The sequence below is a fragment of the Erinaceus europaeus genome, chromosome 15 (genome assembly GCF_950295315.1).
Source record: "Erinaceus europaeus chromosome 15, mEriEur2.1, whole genome shotgun sequence".
NCBI classification, from domain to species: domain Eukaryota; kingdom Metazoa; phylum Chordata; class Mammalia; order Eulipotyphla; family Erinaceidae; genus Erinaceus; species Erinaceus europaeus.
This window is the reverse complement of record NC_080176.1, coordinates 77,421,436-77,444,427: the sequence shown is the minus strand read 5'-3', so window position 1 is coordinate 77,444,427 and position 22,992 is coordinate 77,421,436. Positions and strand designations below refer to the sequence as shown.

At 47.4% G+C, this 22,992-nt stretch overlaps 1 protein-coding gene across 3 annotated transcripts in view; it reads right to left on the bottom strand.

Annotated features, from left to right (window-relative positions):
• TNFRSF11A (TNF receptor superfamily member 11a) overlaps nucleotides 1–22,992 on the bottom strand; it is a 72,860-nt gene that overhangs the window by 3,616 nt on the left and 46,252 nt on the right. Inside the window, exons 5-9 of one of the 3 annotated variants that reach the window (XM_060173972.1) lie at nucleotides 16,283–16,371; nucleotides 12,929–13,023; nucleotides 11,044–11,157; nucleotides 7,832–7,884; nucleotides 5,840–6,461 (exon numbers count right to left, since the gene is read on the bottom strand). In XM_060173972.1, coding sequence (XP_060029955.1) covers nucleotides 5,840–6,461; nucleotides 7,832–7,884; nucleotides 11,044–11,157; nucleotides 12,929–13,023; nucleotides 16,283–16,371 — 973 coding nt within the window. Of the gene's footprint in view, nucleotides 1–5,839; nucleotides 6,462–7,831; nucleotides 7,885–11,043; nucleotides 11,158–12,928; nucleotides 13,024–16,282; nucleotides 16,377–22,992 lie in introns of all 3 variants that reach the window. The other 2 variants (XM_060173970.1, XM_060173971.1) reach the window with 2 other exon arrangements.

The following is a 22,992-nucleotide window of genomic DNA, read 5'->3' as shown; positions in this document are numbered from 1 at the left end:
GAATGTGGAGTATTAAATCACTAATAAAAAAATAAGAAATAGCTTTTCTCTTTGGTATTTCTGTGCCCTTCTGACTCTATGGGTACCCAAGCTAGTTCTCCAGTTTGTTTTTATTACTCGGGCTCCCTGGGGAGTCTAATTAAATGTCTTTTCTGTGAGTGGTGAGGAGTTAAGTTGGGGGGAATAATCCCATAGTCTTCTACTAGAAAATTCAAATGAATGGTTTGTAAGAATTCTAATAATGATGAGTCACCAAGTGCAAAACAAAACAAGCTGTTCAACCAGTGGGTTGTGGGCAAGGAAACCATTAGGGCAATAAACTAAAATGAAACTCAAAACCTAGAGAGATTTCGTGCTCAATTTTGTTTTGCAAATGTCTGGGATTTCTCACCCTGTAACAAAAGAACAGAAACCGGAAATTTAAGATGGTGTGGTTAATGTCAAGATGGCACAACAAAGGATAATCAGCCAGTTAACAAAGCTTCTGTCTTTTTCTTCTGGAGCTGAGGACCCAAGCCTGCATGATTCCATCACTGACCTCTTCATTCACATAGAGACAGAGAGAAAGAGACTGAGGCCAGAGCACTGAGGCTTCCCCGGATGTCATGACAGTGCCATGTGGTGCTGGGGTTTGAAACTGGGCAAGGTATGCACTCTACCCAGCGAGCTATCTCTTGACCCAACTGTTTTCTGTTGTTGTTGTTGTCATTATCACTGGGGCTTCACTACTTGGGTTTGACTTTCAGCAGTGCTTACTCCAGCCCTGTGTACTGCTGTGTCCCACCCAGTTCTGACTTTTAGGCAAGTCTTGAAGGTAAGGCTCTTAGCAGCTCCTTGTGAAGCCACGTCCACTCCAGCATGCTGGCCGGCCTTCAACTTGAAACTGGTTTGTGTGGGGAGAGGCAGGGCCCCAGGAGGTTTTCGTGCAGAAGGATACACAGGAGGGTTCTAACCAGAGCCAGTCAGAATGAGAGGTGGTTTCAGCTAAGAAAGCAAAAGCTGGTTTGATTTCTAGGGGGAAGTGCTATTTCAATCTGATCTCTAAAGCAGGTTCTCCACCAGGGCAGGATGGGAACCCAGTGCTACTGCTGGCAAAAAAAGCTCACCACATCCTAGCCCAGCTGCAGTGCTAACTTCTCTCCTTCTTTCTTTCTCCCTCTCTCTCTCTCTCTCTCTCTCTCTCTCTCCCCCCCCCCCTGCCCCCGCCAAGAGTCAGCCTGGAGCAGTAAAGCCCCAGCAATGACTAAATAAATAAAATAGAACACAAGTCAACAGAAACAACAAACAAATGAAATGTCCTCTAGTGATGAGAAAGAGGGTTATATTGGGAGCTGGGCGATGGTGCACTTGGCTGAGCGCACATGTTACAATGCACAAGGACTCAGGTTCAAGCCCCGGGTCCTCACCTGCAGGATGAAAGCTTCACAAGTGGTACAGCAGTGCTGCAGCTGCCTCCCTGTCCCTGTCCCTGTCCCTCTCTACCCGTCCCTCTAGATTTCTGTCTCTATCCGATAAATAAATAAGGAGGATTCTATTGATACTTTGCTAAGTCTACACTTCACAAAGCAGGTTCCACAGAATCTAGTTCTTGGGCAGAGATTGAACGCAGACAGAATTCAAGGACACGCACACTTTTCTCCTCAAATGTTTACTGGTTCTTTAAGATACATGATGGATGAATATGGAGTCACAAGAACTAGAGCAAATAAAACCACCCAATTGTTATGCAGATTTTCTTCCAAGGAACAGAACTAAAAATATACACATTCAAACTACCCAGGCTATACTGGGTTCTTTGGGAACTTAAAAAAAAAAACATGATATATTTAACCCATATGCTTCTCATGTGCTTTTTATGGAAACGCAAGCTCTGTTTCAGGCATCTGGAAGAAGCTGGGTGCATGATGGCACAGACAGGGAAGCAGTACTTGTAATAGTTCCATCCTGAATCATGGTTGAAAATTACTTTGAAGGGCTTCTGAGTGGACCCTTTCAAAATGAGACCCATCTGAACAGAAAGAAGGCAGGAAGGGTTAAACTAAACAGAGCATATAGGTTAAAAAGAGGGAAAAAAAAGTCAGATATGTTGCTATAATGCATCTGTGTTGAAATGCCAACAAAAGCTGATGTTCTTTCTTTCTTTCTTTCTTTCTTTCTTTCTTTCTTTCTTTCTTTCTTTCTTTTTTTTCCTTTCATGCTTCTGATGGGAAAGTAACTATGAATGCAAAAAAAAATGCACTGACAAAATGCTGCTTGGACTAGAGAACTAGTTAGAGAGAGAGAGAGAGAGAGAGAGAGAGAGAGAGAAAGCAGTCAGGCTCTCTGCAGTGGGTGACACACATTTTTGTTCTCCCCACGCCCCCACCCCCAGATGTCAAGTCAGAGATAAGAGCAGACCAGGGCACTATTTGGACTCTGCAGGAGGCCAACAGAGAGAGGTCTGGCTTTTGGTTTCTTGATACTCAGAAGCACGCACAGATCTCTCTTGGAATCACACCAGCTCTGTCCTTCCAGGAACTGCCAGCAGAGTGTGTCATGCACGGGTGGCATCTGCCGACTGGCCCAGTCACCAAGACACAGCCGCCCCTCCCTGCCCCTCAGAGCCTGGACCTCCCCACAGCACCCCCCAAACTAGTATGTCTCTACCACCAACAGGAAGGAAATCTATCACCAGTAGAGAAAGTGAAGGAAGTAAAGGGAGTGGAACAGTTGGTAGTCAGGGAAATACCTTAAAATCTTTTTTAAAAAAATCCGAGATCTCCCTGGCAGCTCTCTGAAACAGGGCCCCACATGACAGAGACGGAAGGGAATTGAGGTCAGGTCAGCAGAAGCGACAAGTTTGGAAAGCAGACGCAAGACCTAGCAGCCAGGCCGGCAGGAAGACTACAGACAGCCTCTGGGCAGAGACAGACAGACAGACAAGACAGACAGACGGACACAAACTGTTGGGGGCAGGCAGTGGTACATAGACCTGGTTGGGCAAAGGCTCAGGCACAAGCAATTTGAATAAAGAGCCCTTCACACCCACAGCACAACCTCCTAGGCTGCTGTTTAGACCCTGAGAGAGGGAGAGAGGGAGAGGGGGAGGGGGAGGGGGAGGGGAGGGGGAGGGGAGGGGAGAGGGAGAGGGAGGGGGAGAGGGCGCAGGAAAGACAGACACAAGGAGAGGACAGAGACCCCAGAAGTGCTCCTTCAGTCTGGAGCTCCCCTCTTCCCATGTTGTCCATGGCCCTTCCATGTGGTGTGGGGGCTCAAACCCAGGCCCTGCGCATGGTAAGATGCATGCTCGGAGACCCAGGAAGATTTTTTTTTTTGAGGGTGGAGGGACTCTGTGAAGCATCTTAATAATCATACCCAGCTGCTAGCCTTTCTGCACAGATTCTAGAGCTTGCAGAAAGTGCTTGACGAAAGCCCCGACTTCTCCCCTACCCCTGTGAGTGGCGGCAGCAAAGGTTTCTCTTAACTATAATCACAAAATACAAGAACATTTTACCATGGCAAACAAACAAACAAACAAAAAAAGCAATAACATCCTAATTAGTGAGCGGCTTGCAGCGGCAGCACAACAATCCATCTCCGTAATGGCCTGGGTAGGGAATGTGCCATTCTCCGAAGGGAGATTGGATAACATACTCTACCTATCACCCAAGGAAGATAGGTCCTGAAATTAGTGCAGGCTGGAATGTTCCTAGGTGTGACCACAGAATGTGACCTCAGACCTACAGGGATGCAGAGGTTACATAGGCTCCTGTGCTGATTATGGGCCCCAGGTCACATCAAATCAATGGGGTTTACAATGAACAATATTTATACACTTTTCCCAGATTTGGGAGCTACTCTTTTCCATGATCCAGCTTTCTGGTCCTTTTTCCAGCCATGACATCATCTCCCCGATAACCTGTGCCCATCTGCATATCAGATACCAGGCTCAGGCAAAACACAATAAAGTCATGGGCCCCTTGGTAGGTCTAAAATAGACCTACTAGCTTTTTCCAAAATGGAGACCCCAAATCTTCATCTGAAATATTCTTGCCTTAAGGTTCATGATTAGTCAACAATTTGTTCTGCTTTATATCTTAACTCTTTTCCAGCCACTAGGTTCCAGATGCTACCATGATGCCAACCTGACTCCCCTGGGCAGATGATCCCACCAGTGTGTCCTGGAGCCCCACCTCCCCAGGGACACACTAGGGAGAGAGACAGGCTGGGAGTGTGGATCAACGTGTCAATGCCTATGTCCAGCGGGGAAGCAATTATAGAAGCCAGATCTTCCACCTTCTGCATCCCACAATGACCTTGGGTCCATACTCCCAGAGGGATAAAGAATAGGAAAGCTATCAGGGGAAGGGATGGGATACAGAGTTCTGGTGGTGGGAATTGTGTGGAGCTGTATCCCTCTTATCCTATGGTCTTGTCAATATTTCCATTTTATAAATAATTTTTTTAAAAAAAGAAGAAAAAAAAGGGAAAAAAAGGGGGGAAAAAGTGGTGTGGAAGGTGACACAACAGGTGACGTGCTAGGCTCACAGGCATAAGGTCCTGAGTTTGATCCTTGGTGTTGTGTGTGTCAGAGTAACTCTCTGGTTCTCTTTTTATAGAAATAAATCTCTTTTCTCTCTCCTAAATAAATAAATGAAGTTGGTTTTATTTGTTTCAGAATTGCATGTCATAAGTTTATTCATGGGACTGGATTAACAGAGTTAATTTTTTTTAAAAAAAAAAGCCTTGAAAAATCCATTTGGCATCATGGTAGCATCTGGAACATCGTTCCAACTGGATTTCCCTGGGCAGATGACCCTACCAGTGTGTCCTGGAGCTCCGCTTCACCAGAGCCTCACCCCACTAGGGAAAGAGAGAGACAGGCTGGGTGGATGGACCAACCAGTCAACGCCCATGTTCAGCGGGGAAGCAATTACAGAAGCCAGACCTTCCACCTTCTGCACCCATAATGACCCTGGGTCCATACTCCCAGAGGGATAAAGAATAGGAAAGCTATCAGGGGAGGGGATGGGATACGGAGATCTGGTGGTGGAAATTGTGTGGCATTGTAGCCCTCATCCTATGGTCTTGTCAGTGTTTCCATTTTATAAATAAATAAATATTTTTTTAAAAAAACAGCTTTGGGGGAAAAAGTTATTATTTGGGAACTGGGTGGTGACACACGCAGTAGAACAGACATGTTACCACGCACAAGGACATGGGTTCAAGTCCCTGATCCCCATCTGCAAAGGGGAAGCTTCACAAGCAGTGAAGTAAGTAGTGCTGCAGGTGTCTCTCTTTCTCTCTCTCTCTTTTTAAAGAGTGTATTTATTCATGAGAAAGATAGGAAGAGAGAGAAAGAACCAGGCATCACTCTGGTACTTGTGCTACCAGGGATTGAACTTAGAACTTCATGGTTGAGAATCCAACACTTTTACCCACTGTGCCACTTCCCAGACCACTCTCTCTTTCTTTCTCTATCTCCCCATTCCCTTCTCAATTTCTCTGTCCTATCAAAAAAAAAAAATTATTTGAAGTGTGCTTCACTATGCTTTATCAATCAGTCATCAATCCATACATTTTTTTAATTCCACAAGTCCAAGAGCCTGGCTTCGGCCCATTCTGAGGTCAATGCCAGTGTCCCAGGCCTCAGTCCTTGGGGAGAGGCCTGAACACTAAAGGTCCCCCTAGCATTGAGGGAATGAAGCCCAACAGATGGGCTGAATCATAATCTGAGACAGAGAGAAAGAGAGACAGAGAGAGGAAGATTGTCACTAAGCTGGAGAAAGAGAATAGCAATCACTGCCGCTGGCAGCTCCCCCACCTCCACCACAGAGGGAAAGACCGTGAGTTCACTTACCAGATGCGGGTGGTGGGCCCCCACAGAGGCCTGCCCTGGCGGAGTTGGCGGGCCTGTCCTGCGCCCCATCTTCAGTCTGGCCTCCTGCCTGCTCTGACTCGCCTTCAGCTTCTTCCAACGGAGGGTCCCAGCCATCAGGTGAGGGGGACCAGGGTCCATTTTGGGGGCAGCTCAGGAGGGGATCTGGGTCCACGCCACCCCGCTCCACCGCCCTCTGCAGGTAGTTCTCAGGGAGCAGGGGGGTCCGCTCCGGGCAGGTCTGGGCACCCCCCACAGCCTCCGTCCCGCTGAAGCACTGGCTCAGGCTGTCGTTCTCGCCCACTTCCAGGGGTCCAGAGAAAGGGGGTGTGGACGAGCTCCCTGGGGCCTGGGGATGCCTGTCCTCATATTCGTCCTCCATGGGCACCTGGCGGAAGGTGGCCCCGTCTGCCTCAGTCTCTCTGAGCCACGTGAGCGAGGCTGCTTCCCATGGCTCCCCACTGGCGACCCCACTGTGGGGGCAACTCATATCCTCAGCAAACAGCTTCTCCGAGGTGAGAGACAGCAGGAAGATGCCTTCACAGAGGTCACAGGGACTGGGGGCTTCTGCCTGAGGGCTGCTCACGCTGCTGCTGGAGGGCTCCTGTTGATTGAAATGCGAGGGGGCGGGGGGGGGGGGGGCAGAGGGAGATGGTTGAGATAGAGGTGACTTAGATTCAGAGCAGTGGCAGGAGTTCCCAGAGTTATAGGAACCGGGATCAGCTGCATTTCACTGCCGCCATCTGTTTCATTCTCTCTCTCTCTCTCTCTCTCTCTCTCTCTCTCTCTCTCCAGTTTTCTCTGGTGCCACAGCACCTTCCACTTGGTACCAGGGTTCCAATCCAGCTGCAAACCTGACAAGAATGTGTTCTTGATTTGGATGTACAGGTGCTGAAGCAGTGCTGCAGGTGTCTCTCTGTCTCAGTCCTCTATCTCCCTCTGCCTCTCAACTTAAAGCTGTCTCTATTCAGTAAATAAATAAGGATAATTTTAGGGGGTTGGGTGGTAGCACAGCAGGTCAAGCGCACATGGCACGAAGTGCAAGGACTAACCTAAGGATCCCGGTTCGAGCCCCCGGCTCCCCACCTGCAGGGGAGTCGCTTCACAGGCGGTGAAGCAGGTCTGAAGGTGTCTGTCTTTCTCTCCCCGCCTCTGTCTCCTCTCTGCATTTCTCTCTGTTCTATCCAACAACAATAACAATAACAATAAACAACAAGGGCAACAAAAAGGGAAAAAAATAGCCTCCAGGGGGGCCGGGTGGTGGCGCACCTGGTTGAGCACACAGGTTACAGTGCTCAAGGACCTGGGTTCGAGCCCCCAGTCCCCTCCTGCAAGGGGAAAGCTTCACAAGGGGTGAAGCAGGTCTGCAGGTGTTTCTCTGTTTCCCTCCCTCTCTGTCCCCCCTACCTTCTCAATTTCTGGCTGTCTTTATCCAATAAATAAAGATAATAAAAAAAGTTTTTTTTAAAAAAAAGCTTCCAGGAGCAGTGTATTTTGTGGTGCAGGCACAGAGCCCCAATAACCCTGGAGGCAAAAAAAGAAAGAAAGAAAGAAATTTAAAAAATGAAAATAAATTTGTGGGTCTAAGTCTCAGTTGGAAGTTCCTTCTATCCTTTCCTCTCTTCTAAAATTTTGAAAGGATATTTAATTTAAAAGAGACCTACCCGCCCCACCAAAAAAAAAAAAAAAGAAGAAGAAGAAGAAGAAGAAGAAGCATAGTGAAGGAAAGTGTCCGCTCTTCCCTCCCAGGACTGCACTGGGCAGTCAGAGTTGGGACTGAAACACATCGGTGATCACTGTACACATGATGGTGTGAGCAGGAAGAGAGAGGGCGTATTAAGAAAGGCCCCGAGTTGGGTGCTGGGTGGTTTTCTAGGGTCCAGTCTCCAAGGGGACGGGCATTTGATTAATAACAGCCATTTTAGCCAAGCAGTTGAAGCAACTAAAGGGAGCACTTGAGACTTAGAAATTTACCTTATTTCCATGTAAACGGCCACACACCTCATTCATCCAGTGCCAAAAGTTAGCTGGGAAAAGAAAGCAGAGAGAGCGACTTTAGGTGAGCGACTTCAGGTGAGCGGCTTCTCCTAGGTCTGGCTCAGTGCTGTGAACCTCACTATCCCTCCAATATTATCAGCATTCACAAGACCTTCAGCATAATGGTTCTGCAAAAGACTTTCATGCCTGAGGCTCTGAGGTCCCAGGTTCAGTCCCCTCTACCTGTCTCATTAAAATGTTTTAAAAATTTGGGCAGGGGTAGATAGCATAATGGCTATGCAAAGAGACTCTTGTGTCTGAGGCTCCAAAGTTCCAGGTTCAAAGCCCTGTACCACCATAAGCTAAAGATGAGCAGTGCTCTGGTTTAAAATATAAACAAATAAAAGAGTTTGCAAGAATGAGAGCACTGAAGAATAAATTCAAGCTGCTAAGACTGTGCAAGCAGCTAACTGCTCTTATGAAAACCAGAACTCCCCGGACTAGGGGAAGTGGAACGCATCTGAAAGATACAATCCCCAGAGCTGGAACCCTCCCTCACCACCACCACCACCTCACGTCAAAACCTCTAAAAATGCAATACTAGGAAAAAAAGGAATCGGGGGTGGGGGGGATCATTCTTTAAAGGCCATCTGTTTACATTTTGGAATGTTTCTCATTTACATTTCCAGGTGAGACTCACACACACTACCTGTGTCACCACCATGGGGCACACAGGGCCGCTGCCACAGACACCATGCTACTGTAGCCAGTGACAGCCTACCCCCAGCAGCTTCTCTTTGTGGGGTGGGGGACCCTAAGAAACAGCTCAGACACACATACTAGGAAATGCAAGCAGAGCGTGTGTCAGGCCCCAGTGACCTCCGCCAGGCCCCAAGCCCTTTCTTACTCCACCCTGTTGTTTCTCTGATGAAACAAAAGTGTGTTCTGCTGCTGGTGGGAATGTAAATGGGTCCAACTCCTGTGGAGAGCAGTCTGGAGAACCCTCACAAGGCTAGAAGTGGACCTACCCTATGACCCTGCTATTCCTCTCCTGGGGATATGTCCTAAAGAGTCAAACACACCCATCCAAAAAGATCTGCTGTGTTTAGAGCAACACACTTTGTAATAACCAAAACCTGGAAGCAACCCAGGTAGGTGTCCAACAACAGAGGAGTGACTGAGTAAGCTGTGTTCTATATACACAATGGAATACTACTCAGGTATTAAAAATGGTGACTTCACCTTCTTCTCCCTATCTTGGATGGGGCTTAAAAGAATCATGTGAAGTGAGACCAGCCAGAAAGAGAAAGATGAATATGGGATGATCTCACTCATAGACAGAAGTCGAAAAACAAGATCAGAAGGGAAAACTCTAAGCAGAACTTGGACTGGAGTGGGCGTATTGCACCAAAGTAAAAGACTCTGGAGTGGCTGAAGGGGAGGGTTCAGGTCCTGGAACAGGATGGCAGAGGAGGACCTAGTGGGGGTTGTATTGTTATGTGGAAAACTGGGAAACCTTATGCATGTACAAACTAGTGTATCTGCTGTTGACTGTAAAACATTAACCCCACAATAAAGAAATTTTTTTAAAAAGTGTGTTCTGAGGTACACTGCCACTATCTTTAAACAAAAAATGAACTGGGTGTGGGGGCGGAGACAGTGTTGCAGCCGGTTGAGCAGACATTACAATGCACAAGGACCCCAGGTTCAAGCCCCTGGTCCCCACCTGCAGGGAAAAAGCTTCAGGAATGATAAAGCAGAGCTGCAGGAGTCTATCTCCCCCTTGCCTCTCAATTTCACTCTGTTTACTATCCAAAATAAATAAATAAATAGAAGTGATGGAACTTAAAAAGTCAAGTGGATGATTTTTTTTTTAAAAAATCCTTAATATATACATTTTATATATTTACTTTTTTGGATAGAGACACAGCACACAGACCCAGCGCTGCACTAGCTCCATGGGTGTTTCATGTCAATTTTACGACAAAGACTGAAGTCAGAGGCTGCCACTCTCCGACTGGAGAGAATCATGGCAGAGCTCAGGACGCCCATGACACAACCTCATCCTGCTAACTCTTTCTGAACCTCAGTCTCCTCATTATAAAACAGGGCAAACTGTGGGGGCACGTCGGGTACAGCACTGGGCTCATAAGCACAAGGTCCTGAGTTCAACCTACTATATTCCCTGTGCCAGAGTGATGCTCTGGTCCTCTCCCTTCCTTCCTCCCTCTCTTACAAATAAACAAATAACTAAACTTTATAAATTGAGAAAATAAGAAAACAGGGAGGGCGGACCGGGTTTTTTTTTTTTTTTAAATAGAGACAGAGAAATTGAGAGAGAAGGGGGCAATAGAGAGGGAGAGAAAGGGTAGGGTGGTGGTGCACCTTGGTGGACCTCAGTTTCTGGTTGTATCTATCCAATAAATAAATAAAGATAATTTAAAGAGAGAGAGAGACACCTATAGACCTGCTTCACCACTTGTGAAGCTTCTCTCCTGCAGATGAGGTCTGGGGACTTGAACCGTGATACTTACACACTGTGATGTGTGTGCTCAACCAGCTGTGCCACCACTCAGTCCATATACACTGTAATCTTATAACCCATTATTAAATCACTAATAAAAATATATTTTTTTAAAAAACATTTATTTCCTTTATTGGGGCAAGGCAGTGCACCACAGTGCACAAGGACCCAGGTTCAAGCCCCTGGTCCCACCTGCAGGGGCAAAGCTTCATGAATGGTGAAGCAGGGCTATAGATGTCTCTCTGTCTCTCTTCCTCTCTACTTCCCCCTCCCCTCTCAGTTCCTCTCAGTCTCTATCCAATAATAAGTAAAACTAAAAAAAGAGAAACTTTATTTCCTTTATTTAGATTTTTTAACTTTGTTTAATTTTATAAGACAGAAATTGAGAAGAAAGGGTGATAGAGAGGGAGAGAGACAGAGAGATACTTGTAGCTCTGCTTCACTACTTGTGAAGCTTCCCCACTTGCAGGTGGGGACCGGGTGCTTGAACCCAGGACCTTGTACATGGTAACATATGCACTTAACCAGGAGCGTCGCCACTCAGTCCTCTGTTTAAGTATAATTTGGGGTGGAAAGGGAAATTTGAGGTAACACAACCCAGCTCTCCCAAAAAGACAAAGGGCTGTGTAAGCCAGCGCTACCTCACCAGAACCAAAAACCAATGACAAAGGCGGGTGGCCGTCACCTGTGAGCACCTTCCCCTTCTTCCTGTAGTGCACGCCCATCACCACCACTGCCAGCAGCGCCACAGATGTGAAGAGCAGCAGGATGACTAAGCCGGGCAGGTAGACCTGGGGCTCTGCATGGGGAGAAGGAGACAGATGGCATCAGAGATGCAGGCAGGCAGCTCACTGACGCCAAGGACCCGGGTTCAAGCCCCACGCTGCCCCCTTGCAGGAGGGAAGCTTCATGAGCAATGAAGTAGGGCTGCAGGTATCTCTCTTTCCCTCTCCCTGTCTCCTCTCCTCTCAATTTCTCTGTCTATCAAAAACAGATAAACAAATAAATCTTTTCTAAAGGAGCCAGGTTCAAGCCCCAGGTCACCACTTGGGATCATCTGCATGGTGGGGAGCACTTCATGATTAGTGGGTCAGTGCTGTAGCATCTTTCCTCCTCCTCTCTCTCCTTCTCTCTCTCTCTCTCTCTCTCCCCCACTTCCTATCAAAAAGGAGGAGGTAGGTGGTGGTGCACCTGGTAGAGTGCATATGTTACCATGTGCAAGGATCTGGGGTTGAGACCCTAGTCTCCAACTTCAATGAGGAAGAAGTTTCATGAGAGGTAAAGCAGTGCTGCAAGTATCTTACTGTCTCTCTAGATAGATAGATAGATAGATAGATAGATGCATCTCCCCCTACTCTTCAATTTCTCTCAGTCCATATCTGAATGAATGAATGAATGATTTTTAGATAGCTGCCAGGAATAATGGAGTCATGCAGGCACTAAGCCCCAGAAATAACACCTGCGGCCAAACCAAACAAACAAAAAGTACTCAGTTACACTTTCAAAGTTTAAAACCAGAACCTGACTCAGACCCCAGGCCATGAAAGGAGGGACAGAGAGCATGTGAGTTTGAGGCACTCTCTCCCTCTGAAGGGTGGATGGGCCCTGTTGTGGGGGCTCTTTAAGAGCAGACGCCCGGGAGTCGGGCTGTAGCACAGCGGGTTAAGCGCAGGTGGCGCAAAGCACAAGGACCAGCATAAGGATCCCGTTTTGAACCCCAGCTCCCCACCTGCAGGGGAGTCGCTTCACAGGCGGTGAAGCAGGTCTGCAGGTGTCTATCTTTCTCTCCTCTTCTCTGTCTTCCCCTCCTCTCTCCATTTCTCTCTGTCCTATCCAACAACGACAACAACAATAATAACTACAATAATAAAACAACAAGGGCAACAAAAGGGAATAAATAAATAAAATAAATATTTAAAAAATATATATAAAAAATTTTTTTTTTAAAAAAAGGTCATTTAAAAAAAAAAAAAAGAGCAGACGCCCGGGACCCACCAGAAAATTTCTCCTTTAGAACAACCCTGGTCAGAGCCAGGACACAGCTCACCTGGTAGAGCCCTGGGTCCGAGCTGAGATTCTTCTGCCTTATTGGAAAAGTCTTCTTGACAAGACTATTATCTCTGCCAGTTCTGGGTGCCACCTCTCTCAATACCTCCCCCCAGGTGGGGACACACACACACACACCCTGACTCAGCTGGGCTAGCCAGTGCACACTATTAACTACCAACTGTCTGTCGATGTCTGTGCACTTAAGATGGTCTGGCTTCCACAGCATTCCATGACTCAGGATACCTAGTTTCCAATAGGGAGCATAGACACAACCAGGCATTTTAATTGACATTTTGCAACTCAACTTTGTTTTTATATGAACAAGTGCATTGCCAGTGGTCCACCCACTGTTAAACCACACACTTGAAGTGGGAAAACTGGTCAAATGAAATACAGAGCAGGGGTTGAGGGGGAGGGGAACCCCCTCCACACGCAGCATGGCATGTAGGAAGCTTCCAGGAGAGCTGATGTGACCGGACAGGAGTGCGTGTCCCAAGCAGCGCCCCCTCCACGAGACGTACCATCGGGTGGCTTTCTAGAAGGCAGAGAAAAGCTGCAAACTACATCTGATTTCGAGGTCCCAGGGCTGGCCACCATCTGCCCATGCATGGAACAGCTGTGGATAAAAAGGGAGTTAGGAGCTTTGTTCCCACGTTCATGCTTTAATGAAAGGAAGAAGGAAAAAAAAGGAAGAAGGGGAGGCTGGGCGGTAGTGCAGTGGGTTAGTTAAGCCCACATAGTGCGAAGCGCAAGGACCCACACAAAGATCCTGGTTCGTGCCCCTGGCTCCCCACCTGAAGGGGTGTCACTTCACAAGTGGTGAAGCAGGTCTGCAGGTGTCTATCTTTCTCTCCCCCTCTGTCTTCCCCTTCTCTCTCCATTCCTCTCTGTCCTATCCAACAACAACAACATCAATAACAACAATAACAATAACAACAACAGTAACAACAAGGGCAACAAAAAATTGAGACAAAAAATGGCCTCCAGAAGCAGGGAATTTGTAGTGCAGGCACTGAGCCTTAGCAATAACCCTGGAGGCTGGAAAAAAAAAGGGGGGGTGGGCTTTGCTCTACTGATCTCTGTTTTCCAGAGAGGAGGCTGGATCCTCTGGGTTTCTGGGGTCCCAGTGCTTTGCACATGGGAGCTGAGCAATACGGAGGGGAGCCAAGAAGGACACAGGGAGGGCTGGTGAAACAGCTCACTTGGACAGTGCACTACTTTGCTTTGTGCCTTGACCCAGCATCAAGCCCAGCCCCCACCGCAATGGAGAAAGTTTCCGTACTAAGGCCTCTTTCACACTCTCTCTGTCTCTCTGTGCCTATCTAAAAAATAGTAAGTTAAATAAAGACACAATGGTGACCGCGGCCAATACTCTCTAAGAACAGCTCTAAGAGACTGGCAGCTCCAGTCAAGAAGATTCCAGAGGCCGGGCTACATAGCAACATATGATGGTTGCTTTTTTGAAGGTGAGGTCACGGACATTCTTTGTCACAGGGAACTTGTGTAACTGTGTCAGAAAGTATCTCACGAGAACAAACCCACCAGGAACTCAAAGAATCAGTGCACTGATCATCAGGATCCAACAAAAAGCCGGCAACACCAAGACTCCGGAATCCCACAAAATGCACATCATCTATTTCATACATGAGCTGAGTCACTGCAACTTTCTTTACTCCTGTAAAAGACTAGTGACAAGATAAATACCAAGAGGGAATTTACTAACTAAATTATGGGACAGCTCTACAGTGACGTACTATGCAGCTGGAAAAAAAAAGCCACAAAGATATACTTAAACCAGTATGGAGGGAGAATCTTTCAAGAAGTATCAAAAGGCCCCATGGCATTAACATATATGAATATCTGTATAAGCAGGAAGCTTCTAGGGGCTGGGTGCCGGCAGAGCACATATGTTAGTTACTAAGCTCAAGGACTCAACTGTCAAGCTCCTGGTCCCCACTTGCGGGAATGGGTGGGGGGAAGTAGCTGTATCTTTCTCTTTGCCTCTCTATCCCCTTTCCCTCTCACTTCCTTTACGTCTCTGAAATAAAAATAACAACCCAGGAGGCTTCTAGATACATATACACAACACATAAGACACTTTCAGAACCAACAAACCAGTGGCAGAGAAAAGCTAGGGGAAAGAAAGTGATGGTTAAATGAGAATAAGCATTGTAACTCATTTTCAGATGGATATGGTTAGAAAAGGGAAAGGCAGATGGGGCTTGGGAGATGGCCTAGCAGTTAGAGCACAGGTCCTCCATGTGCATGGCCCTGTGCGCCCTGTGGACAGCACCAAGGGGACTCTGTGGAGGAAGCAGCAATGCTTTGTTCTTTCTTCTTCTATCTCTCAAGAAGCATAGAGAACAATGGTCCTGGTGGTGGTGCAGTGGGCAAAGCACTGGAACTGCAAGACTGAGGTCCCAAGTTCAGTATCCAGGGTTGCAAATGACAGGATGATGCTCCATGCTCCAGATCTCTCTCTCTCTCTCTCTCTCTCTTTCTCTCTCTCTCTCAACAAATAAGCAGGTCTTTTTTTAAAAATCATTTAGATGGCAAAGAGAGAGAGTGTGTAGGAGACCTCTTCTCATACTGAAGTTTCCTCAAGCACTGTGAGGGGTGGGTTCGAACCTGGGTTGCAGACGTGGCAAAGCAGTAAACTATCCAAGTGAGTTATTTCACTGGGTCCTTAAACATATTTTTAAGGAAGGCCAGACAGTGGTGCACCTGGCTATGCACACATAGTATTATGTGCAAGGATCCCGCAAGGATGGGGTTTGAGCCCCCACTCTTTACCTGCAAGGGAACACTTCCTGAGTTATGAAGCAAGTCTGCAGCTCTCTCTCTCTCTCTCTCTCACTCTCTTTCCCTCCCCTCTCAATTTCTCTCTGTCCTATTGAATAAAAAAATTTAATTAAAAAGGGAAGAAAATATTTTTTTAATTTAAAAAAGGAGACATTAACAAAACCATAGGATAAGAGGGGTACAGTTCCACACAATTCCCACCACCCAATCTCCATATCCCACCCCCTCCCCTGATAGCTTTCCCATTCTCTATCCCTCTGGGAGTATGGACCCAGGGTCATTGTGGGATGCAGAAGGTGGAAGGTCTGGCTTCTGTAATTGCTTCCCCGCTGAACATGGACATTGACTGGTTGATCCATACTCCCAGTCTGCCTCTCTCTTTCCCTAGTAGGGTGGGTCTTTAGGGAAGTGGAGCTCCAGGACACATTGGTGGGAATATTTTAAGGGCTGGTGACACCACATAATAGTCATGTAAAGGACGCTCATGCCTGAGGCCCAGAAGTCCCAGGCTTAATCCCTGCACCACCATAAGCCAGAGCTGAGCAGGGCCCTGATGTCTCTCTCTCTCTCTGCCCATATCTCAATAAAATAAGATAGATAAAATACTTTTCGATATTTCTTTAAAATAAATAGAATGAGCATTGGCCCAAAGAGGCAGCTCAGTGGCAACACAGTGGTGGTGCATCTAGTTAAATCATATAGTACAGAGTGTAAGGACCCGGGTTCAAGTCCCCAGTCCACACCTGCAGGGAGTCGGGGAGATTCATAAGCAGTGAAGTACTACTGGTGCCTCCCTCCCTTTTTATCTCCCCCATTCCTCTCAATTTTTCTCTGTCTCTATCCAAAATAAATAAAACATTAAAAGAAAAAGGAAAAGGTTTTGAAACTGCAAAAAGTGGCCCCTTGGAAGTCACATCCAGACTACTGAATCCACAATGTGAGGAGAGTCACTGTCACACATGAGGGTGAAGAGTTGGTCAGCGGGTGGAGAGAGAAGATGTGTCCGTTTGGAACATCTCAGCTGTTAGAGCTAGCCCCACCAAACACAGGCCTCTCTCGGCGTCCTCACTCACTTGGTCCAGGGCTTGCAGGCCTCCGTGGAGGAGAAGGTGTCCGAGAAGGAGCCTGTGGGGCAGGGCTGGCACTGCGTGTCTCTGTCGAGCTGCACTGTCACAAAAACAAACAGAGACGACAGATGGAAACGGGGCCAGGAGGTGAGGAGCTGCCCTCCCACCCATGCTCATGCTGCTTCCTCCAGGTTCATAGGATTTGTTTGGCTTTGGGGGGGTGGAGGGTGAGCAAGGAGACAATTCTGATCTTAGAAGCCAGGACAAAACTGTGTTCAGAAAAGGCTGGGACCGTAGTCCAGCATGCTGGTCCCGGCCCAGTGCTGCCATCCCGGTCACCTGAGCTTGTTTCCAGCTGTTTGCTGGGTGAAGCCAGACACCTGTCTGCTCCCTAACTTGAACCTTCTGGATTGAATCTGCCTCTGTCTACAGAGTAATGGCTCCTTTCATTTCTTTCTTGTTGTTTTCATGCCTGGAATCGAACCCAGGACCTCACACATGCAAAGCTTTGCTCAATCACTGAGCTCCATCTCTGGCCCTCCTTTACTGTTCCTCCACCCTTTTCTTTTTCATGTTTTTATTTTTTTTTATTGGCTTTTTTCCCCTTGTTGTTTTTTATTGTTGTTGTAGTTATTATGATTGTTGTTGATGTTATCATTGTTGGATAGGACAGAGAGAAATGGAGAGAGGAGGGGAAGACAGAGAGGGGGAGAGAAAGGCAGACACCTGCAGACCTGCTTCACCACCTGTGAAGCAACTCCCCTGCAGGTGGGGAGCTGGGGGCTAGAACCGTGATCCTTACACCAGTTTTTGAGTTTAGTGCCATGTGCGCTTAACCCGCTGCGCTACTGCCCCATCCCCTTGTGTTTATTTTTAAGAGAGGGAGAGATGCCACAGCACCACGCAGGACCCACAGCACTTGCCAGGGATGGAGCCGGAGGCCTCACACACAAGCTGCATGTGCTCCCCTGCTGAACTATCTCCCTACTGCTTTTAAGGGGGGGACTTCTTGTCCGTTCTGACCAGCCTCGCCTCACCAGCACAAGAGTAGAGTGACAACAAGGTTTTCTTAGAACTAGCAAACCCTCAAGTCCCATAAGATCTTTCTCTTAAACCAAGAGTTGACAGCAAACTATTTCTGTAAAGACCCCTGTGGTAAAGAGCTTAGTCTTTCAATTTCCAATTTGGAAATTATATGAAAAAACACTATCAGAGACAAAGCGAGCCGGGTGGTGGCACACCTGATTGAGCGCCAATGTTACAATGCACAAGGACCCAGGTTCGAGCTCCCAGTCCCCACCTGCAGGGGAAAAGCTTTGCAAGTGGTGAAGCAGTGCTGCAGGTGTCTCTCTGTCTCTCACCCTCTCTATCTCCTCCTCCCCTCTCAATTTCCAACTGTCTCCATCCAATAAATAAAGATAATAAAAAAAATTTTTAAAGGAGACAAAGTTATTATTTTTTAAAAAAAGTAGGGGACTGGGTGATGCCCCCCCAATAAAGTGCATGCATGGCCATGCACAAGGACCCAGGTTCTAGCCTCTGGCCACCACCTCAAAAAGGGAAATGTCACAAGCAGTGAAGCAGTGCTACAAGTCTCTCTGTCTCTCTCCCTCCCCTTCACTCTCAATTTCTCTCGGACTCTCTCAAAAAGAAAATAGAAAGGAAAGAGAAAAAAAAAAAGGCCACTGAGAGCAGTGGATTTATCATGCAGCCACTGAGTCCCAGTGACAACCCTGGTGGCAAAACAAAATAAAATAAAATAAAAAGTAGGAAGACTGACTGGTGGCCAGGCAGTGGCGCACCTGGTTGAGCACATACTTTACAGTGCACAAGGACCCAGGTTCAAGCCCCTGGTCCCCATCTGCAGGGGGAAAGCTTCACAAGTGGTGAAGCAGGGCTGCAGGTGTTGCTCTGTCTCTCCCTATCTCCCTTCCCCTCTCAATTTCTCTCTGTTTCTTTCCAATAATTAAAAAGAGAGAGAGAGAGAGAGAGAGAGAGAGAGACTGATTACATTCCCAGTCAAGCTATTTATATAAACACAGGAGGAGAGATGGGCATTGATTTCCTGCCCCTCTACTCAGACGAGGCGGCATCCTTCTTCCTGCTGCGTCTCTCGTGCAACTCTGTCAGCGGAAGAGGAACTGTCTTGGGAGTCTTGTTCCGGTTGCTGCCATCGGCCTTTGATGACCTTTGGGCGATTCCCATAAAGAAGGCCATGGGCACCCACGTGAAGATACATGCTCGGGCAATTGGCAGCTCCCCAGACCACAAGCCACTCTGGAAGTGACTGACTCTTCTGTGATTTAGTCTTAGGAAGATAAGGCTAAAATAAGGAATTAGATTTGCTTGGCCCACAGTCAAGTGGGAAGCCTGTTCTTGGTTTATGTAATTGCACCCCACAAGTAGGACCCCTTCCCCCAACCCCCAGAGTCTCAGAATTTGATTAGCCTGGAAATGTTGTTAGCAAAAGCCCTGTTAACAGGTAGCAATTAATCAATGCAAGAGGCGTTGGTAGAGGGCAACATACCGCAGAAGGTCAGCCCTTCAAAACCAAGACCTGTGGGACTAGGAGATAACTCAGTGGGAGGTAGTAGAGGGAACACTTTGGGTTTGCACCCCAGGACCTCAAAGGAGTCCCAGGCATGGCAGGTGGTGTCTCTCCTTCTGTTTCATCTCCTCTCTGTCTCTTTCAACCTAACATTTAAAAAGAAAAAGAGCTCCTAGGGAAAGGTGGAATTACACAGGCACAAAGCCTGGAATGTCAGAACAAACCAGCCAACCAAACCAAAGACCTTCGAGTCTGGGAAAGTGTGTCAGGGACACAGCACAGGGCTGACATGGATAAGGTCCTCTCGAGTTTGGTCCCAGTACGCCAAGTACTAGAGTGAAGATCTGGGTTTCTCTCTTTCCCCTCTCTCATAAATGAGTAAATCACCCTCTCAGTGATAAAATAAGGGATGACAAGATAGCTTACTTGGCTAGTGCGCTTGTTTTGCTACACATACAAGCCAGGTTTGAGCCTCGTCACCACAGTACCAGGTGCAGAAGCTTGGGGGCTGTGGTATCTTTCTATCTGGGGGGGGGGGGGGAGAGTTAAGCTGCCCAGGAGATGGCACAGTGGACAAAGCATTGGACTCTCAAGCCTGAGTTCAATCCCCAAGCATCACATGTGCCAGACTGATGCTCTGATTCTCTCTCCTTCTCTTCCTCTAATTGATATGTCAATAGTTTTTTTTTTTGCCTCTAGGGTTATCACTGGGGCTCGGTGCCTATACTACGAATCCACTGCTCCTAGAGGCCATTTTTCTCATTTTGTTGTCCTTGTTATTGTTAATGTTGCTGAATAGGATATAGAGAGAAATAGAGAGAGGAGGGGAAGACAGAGAAGGGGAGAGAGAAACAGACACCTGCAGACCTGCTTCACCTCCCATGAAGCTACCCGCCTGCAGGTGGGGAGCTGGGGGCTCAAACTGGAATCCTTGCATGGGTGCTTGTGCTTCACACCACGTGCACTTAACCCGCTGCACTACCACCCGGCCCCCATAAATCAATAAATCTTAAAAAAAAAAAAAAAAGAAAGAAAAACAGTTGGTCTGAAATGGTGAAGTCACAATGACCAAAAAAAATAAAAAGATACTATTAAATAAAATAAAAATATAGAGAAATTTAAAAGGTGAATCAACTTAAAGCCCAAAGACTCTGAGGGCTGAGTGACAGACTGGAAAGAGGACTCAAGTTCATGCTCTGGACTTCCCAGTCTTCCCTCTGAGGACAGGGGCCTGGCCCAGGCTTTCTGGGGCCCTCCTTGTCTGTACCCAAACTGTGCAGAAGAAGGCACACCTCCCCTGCAGCCCAGAGCCTGCTCTGAGCTCCTGGGGCACCTGACAACCTTCCCCAACGGAGGGCAGGGAGCAGCAAGAGGAAAGAGGGGGGCAGTGAGGGCCACCTTGGGCTGCTCTAGACGCAAACAGACCCAGCAGGGCAGCAGGGAAGAGCTCACTCACCCCTTCCTGCCCTAGACTCAAGGAAGTCAGGCAGCAGGTGGCACGCTTGTGCCCTGCTGTCAGGATGCAGAAGGGCCTTAGCTGTCACATAGAGATGGATTTGAACAACTGGAAAACCAGATGGCGGAGGGGGTGTACAGGTTGTGTGACACCCAATTGAGCACACCTCTTACCGTGTGCAAGGACTGAGTTTGAACCCCTGCTTCCCACCTGCAGGGGAAGCTTCCCAAGAGGTGAAGCAGAGCTTCAGGGGTGTCTTTTTCTCTCTTTATCTCCCCCTCCTCCTTTCGATTTCTCTAGCAGTGTCAGTGCAGAGCCCCGGCAATATGCCTGGTGGCAATAATACATACATACATGCATGCATGCATACATACATATCAAAGGCCAATGATGCATACATACATGCATACATACATATCAAAGGGCTAAAAGGCAGCCCTCCTGAGAGATGCCTGCTCTGCCATGTGGGTGACCCAGGTTCCAGCCCCACCTCCACTGCACTGGGGGGAGCTTTGGTGCTGTGACGTTTTTCTCTGTGTCTCTCTGTCTCTCTCTATAAGTCAGTGCAGAATGGTGGGACCCTGGTGATGACAACAACAAAGTCAATCAGAAGGACCCAGAGGTCACATTGTGGGTTAGGTATGAGGCCCTGAGTTTGATCCCTGGTATCACATGTGCTACAGTAATATTCTCTCTCTCCCTCTCTCATTAACAAATAATTCTGCATTTTTTTCTTTATTTGATAGGACAGAGAAAAACTGAGAGGAGAAGGAGGAGACAGAGATGGGGGAGGGGCTAGGCAGTGCACCTAGTTAAGTGCACACATTACAATCCACAAGGACCCAAACTCAAGGCCCTGGTCCCCAATGCAGGAAGAAAGCCTCACAGTGGTGAAAACAGTGCTGCAGGTCTCTCTCTCCCTCTCCCTATCTCCCCCCTCTTCTCTCTGTTCTAGCAAATAAATAAAGTTTAAAAATTAAAGAGAGAGAGAGAGAGAGAGAGAGAGAGACCTACAGATCTCCTTCACTGCTTGTGAAGCATCCCCCTTGCAGGTTGGGGGGGGGGGGTTGGGGGTTTGAACCAGGGTCCTCGGAAATGGTAATTTACAATTAGGTGAGTCACTGACCAGCCCCAGTTTTTTGTCTGTTTTGTTTTTGTTTGTATTGCCACCAGAGATAACACTGGAGCTTGGTGCCAGCACTAGGAATCTACCACTCCGGATGGCCATTTTTTCTTTTTTCTTTTCTTTCTACTTTTATTTGATAGAACAGAGAGAAATTGAAAGAGGAGGGGGGAGATAAGAAGAAAGAGAGACACCTGCAGACCTGCTTCATTACTCGTGAAACTTCTCCCCTGCAGGTGAGGAGCAGGGGCCTGAACCTGGGTCCTTGTGCATGGTCATGTGTGAACTCAACCTGGTGCCCCACTGCCCAGGCCCCTATAATAAATCCCTATGGAAAAAAAAAAAAATTCAGGGAGCCAGGAAGCAGTTAGATCTATCAAAGTCACCAGAGCATAAAAATACAGCATGGTGGGTCAGCAGCAGCGCAGCAGATTAAGCACACATGGCGCAAAGTGCAGGGACCAGCGTAGGGCTCCCCACCTGCAGGGGAGTCTCTTCATAAGCGGTGAAGCAGGTCTGCAGGTGTCTGTCTTTCTCTCCCCCTCTCTGTCTTCCCCTCTTCTCTCCATTTCTCTCTGTCCTATCCAACAACAATAACATCAATAACAACAACAATAATAATAACAACAATGATAAACAACAAGGGCAAAAAAGAAGAAAAGATGCCTTCAGGAGCAGTGGATTCATAGTGCAGGCACTGAGCCCCAGCAATAACCCTGGAGGCAAAAAGAAAAAAAAATACAGCAGGATGAAATTCTATGGTCTGGGGTCAGAGGATCTGTGGCTCCCCTGGTTGAGCGCACATGTTACCGTGCACAAGGACCTGTGTTCAAGACCCTGGTTCCCACCTGCAGGGAGGAAGCTTCATGAGCAGTGAAGCAAGTCTATAGGTGTCTCTCTCCCTCTCTATCTTCCTTTCCCCCCTCTGTCCTAGCAAACATACAAAAAAAAAAAAAAAGTGAAGTACATACAAATCACAGGAAGGAAGAGAACTATATCAACTGTCCAACAGTTAAAAAGATGGGTGGGGGCCAGGTGGTGGCACACCTGGTAAGTACACACATTACAAGTGTGCAAGGACCTGGGTTTGAGCCCCAACTCCCCACCCGCAGGGGGAAAGCTTTGCAAGTGGTAAAGCAGTGCTGCAGGTGTCTGTCTTTTCCCCTCTCTGTCATCCCCTTTCCTCTCAGTTTCTGTCTGTCTCTTTCCAATAAATAAAGACAATTTTAAAAAATGTTAAAATGGCTGTGTTTGTTTGAGGGCAAGCGACTGAGTGAGGGAGAAAAAGAGAGAGAGATCCTAGTATCGCCTCACTACTTTCCAGGCTTCCCCTGTGCTGGTGCTCTCAAGTGGTGGCCTGGCTCAAACCCAGGTCCTTGGTCTGGTAAAGTATGTACTCTACCAAGTGCGATCACACAGCCCCAGTCAAAGTGATTTTAGAAGGATGCTGATAAGAATCAAACAGCTAGGGTTTCTAGTTTCTTGACTATTTAGAAAAAGTGTTTCCTGGTTCTAATTTCCTGGTAACTCACTTTTTTTTTTTAAATAGTGATTTGATATTGATTTACAAAACTACAAGATAATAGGGG